We start from the raw sequence: 12,923 nt of genomic DNA, 5'->3' as shown, positions 1-12,923 counted from the left end.
TTCTCCCTCCAGCTCTCCCTCACTCTCTCTTTCTCCCTCCAGCTCTCCCTCACTCTCTCTTTCTCCCTCCAGCTCTCCCTCACTCTCTCTTTATCCCTCCAGCTCTCCCTCACTCTCTCTTTATCCCTCCAGCTCTCCCTCACTCTCTCTTTCTCCCTCCCTCCAGCTCTCCCTCACTCTCTCTTTATCCCTCCAGCTCTCCCTCACTCTCTCTTTCTCCCTCCAGCTCTCCCTCACTCTCTCTTTCTCCCTCCAGCTCTCCCTCACTCTCTCTTTCTCCCTCCAGCTCTCCCTCACTCTCTCTTTCTCCCTCCAGCTCTCCCTCACTCTCTCTTTCTCCCTCCAGCTCTCCCTCACTCTCTCTTTCTCCCTCACTCTCTCTTTCTCCCTCACTCTCTCTTTCTCCCTCACTCTCTCTTTCTCCCTCCAGCTCTCCCTCACTCTCTCTTTATCCCTCCAGCTCTCCCTCACTCTCTCTTTCTCCCTCCCCGGCCTGGCTCCCTATTTTTCTACCTCCCCCTCTTTCTCCCTCCCTCTTTCTTTCTCTCGGACTAAACAAAATTCCTGGGAAAACAGGCTCCTAAATATCCGGGTGGAATTTGTTTTTAAAAGGCGTAACAAAATATGAAAACGATTTCACATTCCAGCTGTGGTGACGTCACGCAACCGTTCCTAATTACGTGAGCACACATAAACCTTTTAAATTTTAATATTTTGGGTTTCAAGAGAGCGGTAAATTCGATTATTCGCGCCCCGGAGATACGGATTGGTTTGCTGTTGGAGGGAGATGCCGGAAATGGTAATGACAATAATATCATGTTAGTCGAGCATACTTTGCGGAGAATTAGTGACTAACATCCGTGTAAAGATGAGTGACAAGAATGTGACACAAAAGAGAAGATAACATGTTTACCATAGTTATTATTATTGTGGAATTGTTATGTTTCAACTGACTATTGATATTCTCGAGCGTGTGCTTTTAGGTTGGTCACACTTCAATTACATTACATAGGTTCATAGAATAAAAGCAGTGATAACCAGCCAGTAGACAAATGTACAATCGTGAAAAAAGTGACCATATACTGTCGATCACATACAATTTACATGTTTTACCCTTTCTCTCTGTCCGTTTGGTTTTAGGTAAACTTTAACAGAACAAAAAGGTCTCATTTCTCATTAGTTAAAACGCTTTGTAACCAGTAGTAAATGTCTAATTGTAACCAGTGGATGCTTAGAAACCAATAGTATCCAAAAGTAACCGCTGCTCAGTGCACTATGTAGCGGCTACTCTGTAAGATTTCTACAGACAAATTGCATGACAACCATAATGTAATCATTTATCATCCTCCACTTTGGACTATGCGCACAAAACACGAAATACGGTACACTCACGGTAGTTTTGCGTATGATCTCCTTGATGAGCGCGGTGGCGTGGGCTACAGACTCCTTACTGCCTCGCACGTGTGCTGTGTGCTCATTAGGGCCCGTACAAGAGGTGCTGAATGTTATCACAGCGCTGAAACATTTGGAGTTATTAGCTGGTTAGTTAGGATCCGGTGCCAGTCATGTGATAAGACAATGAAGAACAGAGAATTCTTACAAAAGGCCACTATCTGCTTCATGGAATGTTCTGGTAGGTCACGAACGTCAATAAGGTCACGTACGTCACGTAAGTAAATAAGGTCACGTATGTCATAGCTCACTAATGTCACTATGCAGTGTGCTCACTTTTACAAAACATTACGTTATTATGGGAGGATAACTATAAAGTAACTATATAAAGTAACTAAACTCTTCCATCCTCTTAACTTAATCAGATGAATTAATTGTTCTTCACATTACCTAGAATTACTCTCCAAATATCTGTGAGTCTTGCCTCCCTTCCCGACTAAATGTTCGTGAAGATCAGCTGAATACGGTATCTTTTCCTCCACAAGGGGGTTGCACATGCTCATGATATACTCCTGAAAAGTATTAAATATTATAGAACAATATAAAATATTAGTCGTTATTGAACAGAGACAATACAGTTGGTGGCTGATTACTAAAATTACACCACCCTCTTAATTTTCATGTTGATTTGCAGCCAGAATAGAGGGCTTTAATGTTAACCGCTTACTTAAAATTGCACATTTGACGACGGAGGAGGGTGATCAATTAACTGAACTTTTAAATCTTGATTGACAGCCTACAACCATTTTGATTCAAAATTGCACTTACCTAATCGATAAGTTGAGCAGTTGAAATAGTGTGCGGCCAGAATGTACAACAGCTTGGCCCAACAAGAACGGCAATTAATGTGCCGAAACATGACCCATATATAATTTATGATAACTTAGAACCAATGGCCATGGAAGAGATCTTATCATCCAACATGGTACTTCACGCCTTGTATAAAGTCGCCTATTTTATTTTGTTCGAATTACAAATTCTCAGATTGATTCAAACTTTGATTAATGCTATTTCTGATAAATGATGCACGTTACTGCAAATTATATAAATTACCAAGCTACGAGGAAGTACCCTGCGCTAGGCGGTAAACCACAGAAAATTATCCATGACGTGTATTTTAACCAATTTTATTCCAATTAGAGGCTAAAATTAGTATTTTAACATCGGAAGTATGCGTTACAGATCAATGCTGGTAAGTCGAAAGAATGGCATACAACTTAAACGACTTGTTGGAATGGTCAATTGATAGCGGTACAATATTAAAACTAAATTTTAGCCAGTGTGCAATCTGGTTATGTTGCTTAGTTTAAATGACTTTGATCAATTACCGGGTCAGGCCAGCACATAAATTAGAACTATTTCAGTAACAGTTTTCCAAACATGAACAAGTTTTGGCATTTCGTGTAAATTGACGTAATATTAATTTTATCATGGATTATCACTGCAAATTTTCAGATACTCCTGAAACTTTACTCATGAACCTTTCTAATCGTTTAAAATATCGAAAAACGTCCGGAGATAATCTTATTGTGGAGATAACCCAGGAGGGCCTCGCCCATATTGGCCAAATGACGCAACTGCCTCTTTGCTCCAGAAATTCGTATAGAAGTTTCGGATTGGGCTTATTCGATAAATTGCAGGTAGATCTGCATGAACGACAGTATAATAATAAAAGCAATTAAAAAAACTTTACCTTCGCCCGACCTCGATCCTCCTCCTTGCCGTAAATAGAAACCCATTCCCCAGATTGGTGGTGTCCAGAGGTTAAATGAATGTGAACTTTAAATAAACTGCCTATTCTTTTGAAGGTCTTTCCTCCTGTTCCCAACAGTAATCCTATTTTCTCCTGAAAGAAACAAATAACGTTAAAATCACAAATGAGAGTTAGATGATTAGAAGATTCAAATATTTATACCTTAAATATCCTTCCTGGTCTGAATCCATTCTGGTTTCTGCGTAGAAACCAGAATGGATTCAGACCAGGAAGGTCAACAACTCAACAGATATTGGTACTGAGACGTCTTATAGAGGGTGTCAAGAGTCGGAAACTGCCAGCTGTTCTGACATTTATAGACTTTAAGAAGGCTTTCGACAGTGTACATCGTGGGAAAATGCTAAAGATTCTAGAAGCTTACGGCATTCCAGTCAAAATCGTGCAGCTTATACGGCTCATGTACGAGAAGACAATGGCCAAAGTCCTAACTCCAGACGGAGAAACTGAATTGTTCGAGATACTTGCAGGTGTGTTACAGGGTGATACCTTAGCACCTTACCTCTTTGCAATAGTCATCGACTACTGTATGAGGCAAGCCATAGGCGATGATGCGGAGCGACTTGGACTCACCCTCGAACGTAGAAAAAGCAGAAGAGTGGGGCCCAAGATCATCACCGATGTGGACTTTGCAGATGATATAGCACTTATATCTGAGGACATGGACAAGGCTAACGAGTTCCTGCTCAGAGTAGAATCGGCGGCAGCAAGCGTGGGACTACACATAAACGAAGGCAAGACCAAGGTCATGACACTGAATATGGAGGATCGATCTAGCGACCTACAAAGTCGATCCGGGGAAGCCATAGAAAATGTAGATGATTTCATCTACTTAGGCTCCTGGATTGAGAGCACAGATAGGGAGATAAGGGTTAGAAAGGGAAAAGCGTGGGGTGCCCTACATAGACTGAAGGATATCTGGAAATCCAAACTCTCAAAGAGCCTAAAGATTAGATTGTTCATAGCGGCTTGTGAATCAGTACTGCTCTACGGATCAGAAACCTGGACACTGACAAAGGCTCAAGAGAAAAGTTTGGACGGGACATACACAAAGATGTTGCGTATGGTGCTGGGTATCTCATGGAAGGACAAGGTCAGCAATATAACTTTGTATGGTAGCCTCCCAAGGCTGTCAAACAAGTTACGAAGCAGGAGATTAAAAATGGCGGGACACTGCATCCGACATCCTGAGCTACTTGCCAGTGATTTAGTCTTATGGGAACCTACGCACGGTAGAGCACAGCAAGGCCGACCAAGACAAAGCTACTTGTCTATGTTACTGAAGGAAGTTGGGACAAACTCTAAAGAGGAACTGCGAACCCTGATGCGGGACAGGGATATATGGAGGGGGTTTTCTGGCGTAGATCGGACTTAGCTCCGACATAGTAGTAGTAGTAGTAGTAGTAGTTAAATATGAAATGGATAATTCCTCAATCATAATTTTTAGCCGAAGGATACATCAAAAGGACAAGTAACATTTTCACAAACCTGTGCAATAACAAACTGTGTTGCGGTTTGAGCAGCAGCCCCAGTAAATTGTTCTGAGTTCATTCTAAAAGCTAATTTTATCTATTGGATCAGCAACGTCAGCAACTCTCCATTACGTTACTTTAATAACGTCCTCATCCAGCTAAAAATAGTTTTGGGTGAATACAAAAGCCCATTTGACCAAACGTTGAGGAATAAATGGGCAATGGACATCAATTGCATCATTTTTCGGTCAAAATCAAAAAGTCAAAAGATAAGTATTTCTGATACCATACTCTATTGAGCTGAATAGAAATATATAAAGTATGCAAAGACTGGACTTCGACTTATCCATCAAAATAATGCTGCCACAACTGCAGTGGAAATCATGATGATCAGATATATGCAGACATTTCATAGCCAAAAGGAATCTAATGAAGCAAAACAACCTAATCCGACTAGGGCAGACAACCTAATCTGACTGGGCATAACAACCAAGGTCTTCATACATAATGACAGATCATTGTCAGTGAACTGTCAAACTAGTCTATCACAGCAATTGACAGATTCAGCTACAAGTTCAGGAATGTCATTACTGTACTTAGTTGGATAACTTCACATGTCATGTAAGTACCTGAGCTCATAACCTTGACAAATTATCAATGACCAATAGTAGCTGTAAAGGCATATCCACCAATGTGGCTGATGGAAATGTCATAAGAAAATTAGAGAACTTCCAGACTCAGCCAGTGATTTGCACTGTGGTTCGCTGTTAGGCACTATTTGAAGTACACTTTGTTCAGCTGATGATATTTATGTCTAAATTTAAGCTCTAAATTAAGACACATCGCCACATAAATATCAGGGAGACATTATCTCAACATATAAGGAAGACAGCTGCATGTATTTATGGGACGGCTCTGACATGTTTCACTTCAACTGTTAATACCTGTGTCTATCCTAAAATGAAGTATATTCCATCCATAAGGTATCAATGGTGGATTTGTACTTAACAGGGGCTCCAAAGCGAGAACGCAGAACCAATAATACACAACTTCAAGCATGCAGTAACTGATCAGACTGTGCATCTCTTCTTCTTTAAATTGACATTTACAAGACACACTTTGATCTGACCAGCTACAAGGTTAGACAAATGACAAGAAATAAACAATATATATAATAATAAATTAAATAAAATAAAATGGTAAAAGTTGGGTACAAAAGTGGTAACAAAAATTGTAAAAATCTTGAAAGGTAAAGAATACAAAAGTTGGAAATCCCTTGAACATTAAACGGCTCGTTGAAGATTATTATTAAAAGTCCTATCAATTGAGAATTTATTACTGTCCATCATTTATCCTCAGACCTCACTATCTACTTGCAATCAACAATTATAAGAATCACATGATTGAATAAAGTTGAAAACTTTTACCTGCCTCCATTCCACTCACAACTTATCTGGCATTCTCTTTTAACAGACAACTTGACATACTACATTAGGCACAATTATGGCTATCTTAATGCTGCACGATAATAATTTCTGGATAATAGATATCTGAAAAGAATAAATGGTTTCATAAGCAACTGAAATATATGTCAGATTTGAAATATTGATGGAAGAATCAAGAAAATGTGTATTAATTAGGCCAATGATTTCATCCATTTGAATCTTTTTATGTTATTTACTAACAATTAACAGAACATCATGATTTATTATAACTAAAGAGGCAAGCAATATGAGCTTTATAAGAACAAGACTTCCCTTATCTCTTCTTCGGAGTGTCCTCAAAGCCGTTCGAGGTGCCAGGGGAAACACAGGTAAGAATAAAACCGAAAGCAATTACACATTCAAATATACACAGATCATTTTAGCAGGTCATTTGTCCAGGTCATTGGACACCTTAACAATATATAATGAACCAATACAATAAATGTAATAAAACTGATGAAAATAAAACGAGATTACAACAGTGGCATAACGTTGCCTGTTGGCGCCCCCGCCGAAAAGGCGCCCCCCTGTTGGCGCCCCCTCCCCTTTTGGTGCCTCTCCCTTAAAATTTGACAAATTAGGTGATTTTAGAGGATACGCCGGTAAAATCTCTAAAAAAGCGTTTGTCCCGCATTCAAACGACGATTTAAATGAAATCGTGTTCAAAATCTATCTTCTTTTTCAGTTTATGACTTAGAACCTTGTAACTTGGCAACAATGTTCATCAAGGTATTTTGAGTTTTTGTTATGTAACGATTTATGATATCTTGCTCCAAAGCTGAGATATGAGGTTAACCATGAGTGCGGGTTACAAAATTTATAATGGTTAACCTCATAAAAAGAGTTAGGAGCAAAATTACAACAATCGTTACATAACAAACTTTTAAATTTATGTCAGAAACATAAGTTCCAAATTTGAGGTGAAATGGATAAAACTCTAGAAGATAGATTTTGAAGTCAAAAATTCGAGGTTTTCAAGAGAGGCAAAAACTGATTTTTATATTATAATGTGATTTTTGAGTATTTTGCCTTTATTTGTATATTTTTCAAAGTTTAACTGCTGAAATAACACAAAAACAATAAAAACAAAGCTTATCGTAGTTTTCAGTTGTAATGGTATCAATATTTCTTAAACTAACACACTTGCATGATCACTTTTGCCAATCGGGAAAGCACAGTGTAGTTACTGATATGAGTGCACCATTGGTGTAGAGGACTTGATCCAAAAGACTCTCCTAGAGACTTTCCTCCACAATACACTGTTTAGCTGTTTCACTAATAATTATATAACTAGCAGAAACAGTTTTCGTCAAAAGCATTTTTCTTGATTCAAGGAGGATTTTTTATTTGTTATTACTTGTTCAGACCAAGCAGATCAGGTCTTAATCTGGTTTCATCCAATAGATACATAGTAAAAGTGTGACAAAGGTCAAGAATATCCAGAAGTCTTTTCTCCCGGATCGAGTTATTCCATATTAGAACAAACTCCCTCCGGACGTCAAGAACTCTGTGACAGTTTTAGGTTTTAAAATTAAATTAGAAGGATATAAGATAGATATGATTTCTAACAGTATTACAAATGATTGCTTTTTTTGGAATGTTTCTAATGAAGTTTTAGTAAGAATTGAGGGAGCCAGTTATGTCAGTAATAAAGAGAAACATAACAATTATCTTTGGTTCCATCCTTATGTGGCAAAGAAGCGTTTTATAAATCTTTATTCCGCTGGGAAGTTTTTTTAAATAGGATGATGTTTTTGATGAAATTGTTTTTAAATTATATTGTATTTGATAATTAATTAATGTTGGTGGGGAAATATTTGACATACGTTGCATGCCACTTTTCGCGCGCGAAGCGCGCGCCGCCGAAGGCAATATATATCTCTGATATTTGGGATACGTAACATGTATCAAGGAAATATTTATTATATATTTTTTCACACAGTGCGATGATAGTTTGTAGACATGTGTGATGATGTGATGTCATAAATTTTACTTTACTTTACTTTACTTTATTACTTCCATTTACACAACCAATCTCCCAAAAGTCATCGGTCAAATAAAATCTCCGACTCAGACTGTTTCGAAAACATAACATACAGCTAATTTTCCTCACCTTAATGGGTGGTACTCGTAATATATTTTTTCCAAATATTGTTGGACAGTTGACGGGTCCCGGGGTCCACCTCGGCGTACATTTTGGTATGTTATAAACCTACAAAGTTTACCATACAAAATGAAAATGTCAATATGCTTTAAAAAAGAATAAAACTTTTTCTTCTTTTCTAAAAAGAGGTATAAAACTGGCGTAAAAAATCATTCCGATCAAAAAAGAAAGTTATAATCACAATTGATCAATTTTACCTGATCAATTTTTGTCCAGCTTGCTATTTTATTGCTTAACGGGCAATACCAAAAACCGGTAAAATATTTCTTTCAAAAATTATATACAACTCGGCGCGCGCCTTAGAAGGTAATCAATTTTCGATTCTATGACCCACTTCTTTCATATATCATAACATAAATTTTAATATAAAAACAACACGTTAGTTACTGGGCGGTGCTCAGCCTGTCATTCCACCGAATCTTTATTATATTCAGATGCGCGTGACCAGCATTCACGTAATTGTTCATAACCAATTACATCCTCGGAAAAAACACGTGGCACGCTAACTACCAATTAGAATGCTAGCAATGACGTGTATATATATACGCTACACAAAATAGGCGCACTGGGTTAGATTGTAAAATCGCAAAAACGCGTCTGCTTGCACCTTTGAGAGCGTTTAAATGCGCCAAACTACGTTTATGTCGAACATAATAGCCTGGGGTCCCCGAGGCACTACAAACTTTTTTTGTAACACGATGCATGCTGCTGCCCCGCATCAAATAACGCGACCGCTTTTGCCACTACAACCAACAATATAGTAAACGCTTTATTCTTATTCTTATTCTTCTTCTGTCTTTTTCTTGTCTTTTCTTATTGTCGATGCGCGTGCTAGGGACGCGCACGCCAGCTCAGACTTGACCATTGTTAATGGATTAGCCCGGCTCGCGCTATGTTATAGCACTTGCCTCGGTTGACGGATGTTACTCGTCTAAATTTCTTCGAAGTAGCGCGCGCGCCGCTTTCTCCTCGAAATGGCCCGATGGCAATCTAGGGAGAAAAGACAATTTTTTGAGTAAAGACAATTTTATTATTTATCACCAATTCAATACATAATCAATAAATACATATCCGAATAAATTTGATTAAAAATTAAATGATACAAGTATGCTAGCAGCTAGCGCGCTTATATTTGATAAGTATTCACGCTGTTAAAATGGGTTTTACCACACCGCCACTCACATTAGCACAGTTGGTGAACGGACCCAGGCGCTGTTAAGCTTTAATGAGCCCTGGTTGACTGCTGAGAGTGGCGAAGGGGCTGATATTAATTTTATCTTAGTTTAACCTAGATTCCAATAAAATTTTAGTTTTGTGTTATAATTATATGATTTTTATGCGATATTTAAGTTTCAGCTGCTCGCAATACATTATTGCTTAAAAATTGTTAAATATGCTTGCTATACGCTTAATTTTAGATACCGTATGTATATATACATATCAGCTCATAATACCAAATAACAATAATAAATAAATTAAAAGGTAAACTAAATTAAAAGGTAAACTATAGGTAAAAATATAATATTAATCATAAGCTAAAATGTACTAATCTTTGTATTCTAAATGGGGAAAAAGAAGAAACATTGTCAGTCAGTCGAGAAAATTGTCAGTCAGGCTATATGGCAGCTTTGTAGATGTTGTGACTATGCTAGTAGTGGTCCCAGGCTTGCGACTGGAATTGCGGTGTTAAATCGATTTAATGGTATACCAACGATCCACCTCCCACTTGTTGTTTGGTACTTAGCATTAATAGTGTTAGCTGTAGCCATTTATAGCAAGAATCTTAAAACTAAAGGGGATGACAAGGAAAAGAGGAAGGAAAAAGAATAACGGGACAAACAATTAATTAAAGTATTTATAGGAGCATTAGATATTGTAATTACAAGCTTCAATAATAAATCACTGACTAAAACTTCTAATTAAAATGACACTTGGTACACTCGCCCATTTTCACTGGTCAGTCTGAACTTCGGTTTAGCACGTTGTACACTTATTCACCTAAGTTTCAGAATTTGTTCAGTTTAGCAGAGTTAGTACCCGTGTTTCAATAAATCAAAAGATATCAGGGGAGTTCTTTAATAATGTTACGGTCATCTAGAATACCGAACTTCCTGAAAACGTTATCATATTTCCTCAGACAACGTTTAATGCCTTTAATCAGTCTATCACGGCTATATCCTCTATCAAGTGCTACAAAGTGTCGCGCGCAACTTCGAAGAAATTTTTTTCGAATGACATCCGTCAAACTCCAGACACAAATTTTTAGGCGTAGTTTTGACCCTAGAGTCGATTTATAATGGTTTTGGAATGGTTAAACTGAGTTTCCCCTGGTAAAATCGCAAAAACCGATTTTTGGTCGAAAGATAGGCTTAAAAATTATGTTTTTGAACTTTTTAGCAAGTTAACTTCGTTGGCATATTAGCAAAATTTGCACGACGATAGCTGAAACACGGCCGCACATGATGGCATTAAAATTAAACCATAAACTATTGTGTATTGTTCCACGATTTCCTTGAGTAAAAATCCAAAATCCGCTAACATACAACGCTATGCCACTACACTGATGTGTCGCTTTGTGGGCTGCAATTATTAAGAAATAATTGTTAATTACCATAATAATTTTAAGTGCAGTTTTACCAGATGTTGCTTGGCCTGACGCACGGATGATGATTAATCACTCTACACCCGACTGTCACGTGACTTTTTCAACCCGTTCTCTAGCTGGTTCTGAACGACTTTTCGAAACCCTAGCCCTCTAATCTGATCCCAACCCTAACCCTTACCCAATCCTTAACAAAAGCATACTGCTGAAACCCTAACCCTAACGAGAAATTAGACTAACTTCCTTATACGGTCATATCACGTGATCGAGACAGTTTTTCGCCAATATCTCGTCACGGGAGCATTTTAACCCTATGTCATGGGGGGTGATTCGGAATCAGCGTCCGAAAATACATCGATTGAAGTTGGTTACAACCGTCGGGGGCCCTTTTAGAACAATCTCGAAGATCGACTGTAGAGTGATTTAGCACGCTCGCTGACGCACAGCATGTTTCCCTGCATGAGTCTACTTTTATTTGATGATATCGGCACGACACAAAATGTGCCATTCTATTTAATGGTACAATAAAATAATACACAATTCATGGTTTCATGTTCCAATTAATTTCAACATTCAATTTTGTCTTAAAACTGTGACTTTATCAATTTTAAGGGTAAAAATGTATAATTATAATGTTCTTGGACACGAATGGAAACACACAACGTAAGGCTTGAAATATTCGTAAAACTACATTATTAGAGCCTGTAAAAACATTTAACTTTAAGATAAGCACTTTATCAAGTAAAATTCATATATATTTATAATCATCATAGTTTATTAACTCAAAAAATGTATAATTAAGTATAATCATGTTTAATTCCATCATCTCAGGTTAGATGGGAGTAGCAGTAACTGAAGACGACATAACACATGGGCTTGTTTCCCTTCAATTTCAGACCAATCTCAATGAATCTGAGCTCTCCCTTCTTCATTTGAGGAAACGCTCATTTGAGTTGCTTCTGCATGCTGCTTCTCAGAGCACTTATATTGTTGGCATGCTCAATACTATAACTCACCACATTGTCACGGGTGACATGCTGAGAAAAGGGAGCTTGTCCAAGCATAGAGTGAACATTGGATTTGTTGGAGGTGGTAGATTGAGCAGACACATAATATCAACACTTGTCCATCATGGTGTTTGTGTACCACATGACATTTCAGTGTCCACTTTTCAACCTGAAAAACTGGACGACCTGGCAAAGACGGGTGTCCATGTTTGTTGTAATAATCGTTTGGTTGTTGAGCAGTCAGACTTAGTTTTTGTTTGTGTTCCATCCAACCAGCTTGTTGTTCTAAAAAGGGATGTCGACTTAGCTCCACGACATTTTTTGATCAGCTACGTTTCAACTCTCTCCAAACACCAAGTCGCAGAGGAATTACAGCACTTAAATTTGCTAAAGACTGATTACATGTACAACAAGGATGCTGCTTACATGCACAATGAACCGTACCAGTCTGTGGGGATGACACTGGAAGATGAGCTTGTTGTTGAAAAGTTGTTTCCAGGAATGGAATGTGGGTTTGTCCACACCTCACCAGATTGGGTCAGAGACATGATTCTAGTGTTTTACAGGTACATTCTGCGTATTGCTCCAGATGGTGCACTTAATCGTTTGAATGCTGTTCTGTTTGGAAACAATCATGGCTTTTATCTTCAAGAGAAAGATTTTAGAGTGACGGGAGGATCAAATAGGATTGCGAGTGAACCGGACCAATTAAATGATATTGTTGGGGTTGGAGGAAAGGTTTCCAATCTCAATGCTAAAATCAGTCGTAAAGAGACATTGGATATTTTGTACACCAGTTTTCAATCTTTTTTCAAACCCAAGTCAATTGATGTTAGTAAATATCAGTGAAAAAAACTTTTACAATTATTCAAAAATTGCATCAATTATAAAATTGTAACATGAAGTTGTTTAAATACCATGAATGATTAATCCGACAATCGTAAAAATTTGCGAAATTGCAGTTTAATTGT

The 12,923-nt window shown here is 37.9% G+C and overlaps 3 protein-coding genes across 6 annotated transcripts in view; 2 read left to right on the top strand and 1 right to left on the bottom strand.

Moving 5' to 3' along the window:
• The window catches only part of LOC134817985 (uncharacterized), a 2,168-nt gene extending 1,584 nt beyond the window's left edge, over window positions 1-584 (top strand). The window contains exons 2-3 of the mRNA XM_063827389.1: window positions 1-11; window positions 133-584. The exon at window positions 1-11 is cut by the window's left edge and continues 143 nt beyond it. Coding sequence (XP_063683459.1) covers window positions 1-11; window positions 133-584 — 463 coding nt within the window. The remainder of the gene's footprint in view (window positions 12-132) is intronic.
• Window positions 1-4,859, bottom strand: part of LOC134818379 (neurogenic protein mastermind-like) — a 16,512-nt gene extending 11,653 nt beyond the window's left edge. For all 4 annotated transcript variants that reach the window (XM_063827899.1, XM_063827902.1, XM_063827901.1 and 1 more), the window contains exons 1-4: window positions 4,712-4,859; window positions 3,146-3,298; window positions 1,843-1,964; window positions 1,393-1,516 (exon numbers count right to left, since the gene is read on the bottom strand). In XM_063827899.1, coding sequence (XP_063683969.1) covers window positions 1,393-1,516; window positions 1,843-1,964; window positions 3,146-3,298; window positions 4,712-4,774 — 462 coding nt within the window. In that variant the 5' untranslated portion in view covers window positions 4,775-4,859. The remainder of the gene's footprint in view (window positions 1-1,392; window positions 1,517-1,842; window positions 1,965-3,145; window positions 3,299-4,711) is intronic.
• A 6,908-nt stretch (window positions 4,860-11,767) lies between these two features.
• Window positions 11,768-12,908, top strand: LOC134818384 (NADP-dependent oxidoreductase domain-containing protein 1-like). The gene has a single exon (XM_063827910.1). The coding sequence runs from the start codon at window positions 11,782-11,784 to the stop codon at window positions 12,799-12,801; it is 1,020 nt and encodes a 339-aa protein (XP_063683980.1). The 5' UTR covers window positions 11,768-11,781; the 3' UTR covers window positions 12,802-12,908.
• The last annotated feature ends 15 nt before the right edge of the window (window positions 12,909-12,923 follow it).

Source organism: Bolinopsis microptera, chromosome 7 (genome assembly GCF_026151205.1).
Source record: "Bolinopsis microptera isolate Bmic1 chromosome 7, MBARI_Bmic_1.0, whole genome shotgun sequence".
Classification (NCBI taxonomy): Eukaryota; Metazoa; Ctenophora; class Tentaculata; order Lobata; family Bolinopsidae; genus Bolinopsis; species Bolinopsis microptera.
The sequence above is the reverse complement of the archived record's forward strand: the minus strand, read 5'-3'. Positions and strand labels throughout refer to the sequence as shown.

Coding starts and splice junctions, on each gene's coding strand:
- LOC134818384 (XM_063827910.1), top strand. CDS start 11,782: ATGGGAGTAGCAGTAACTGAAGACGACATAACACATGGGCTTGTTTCC.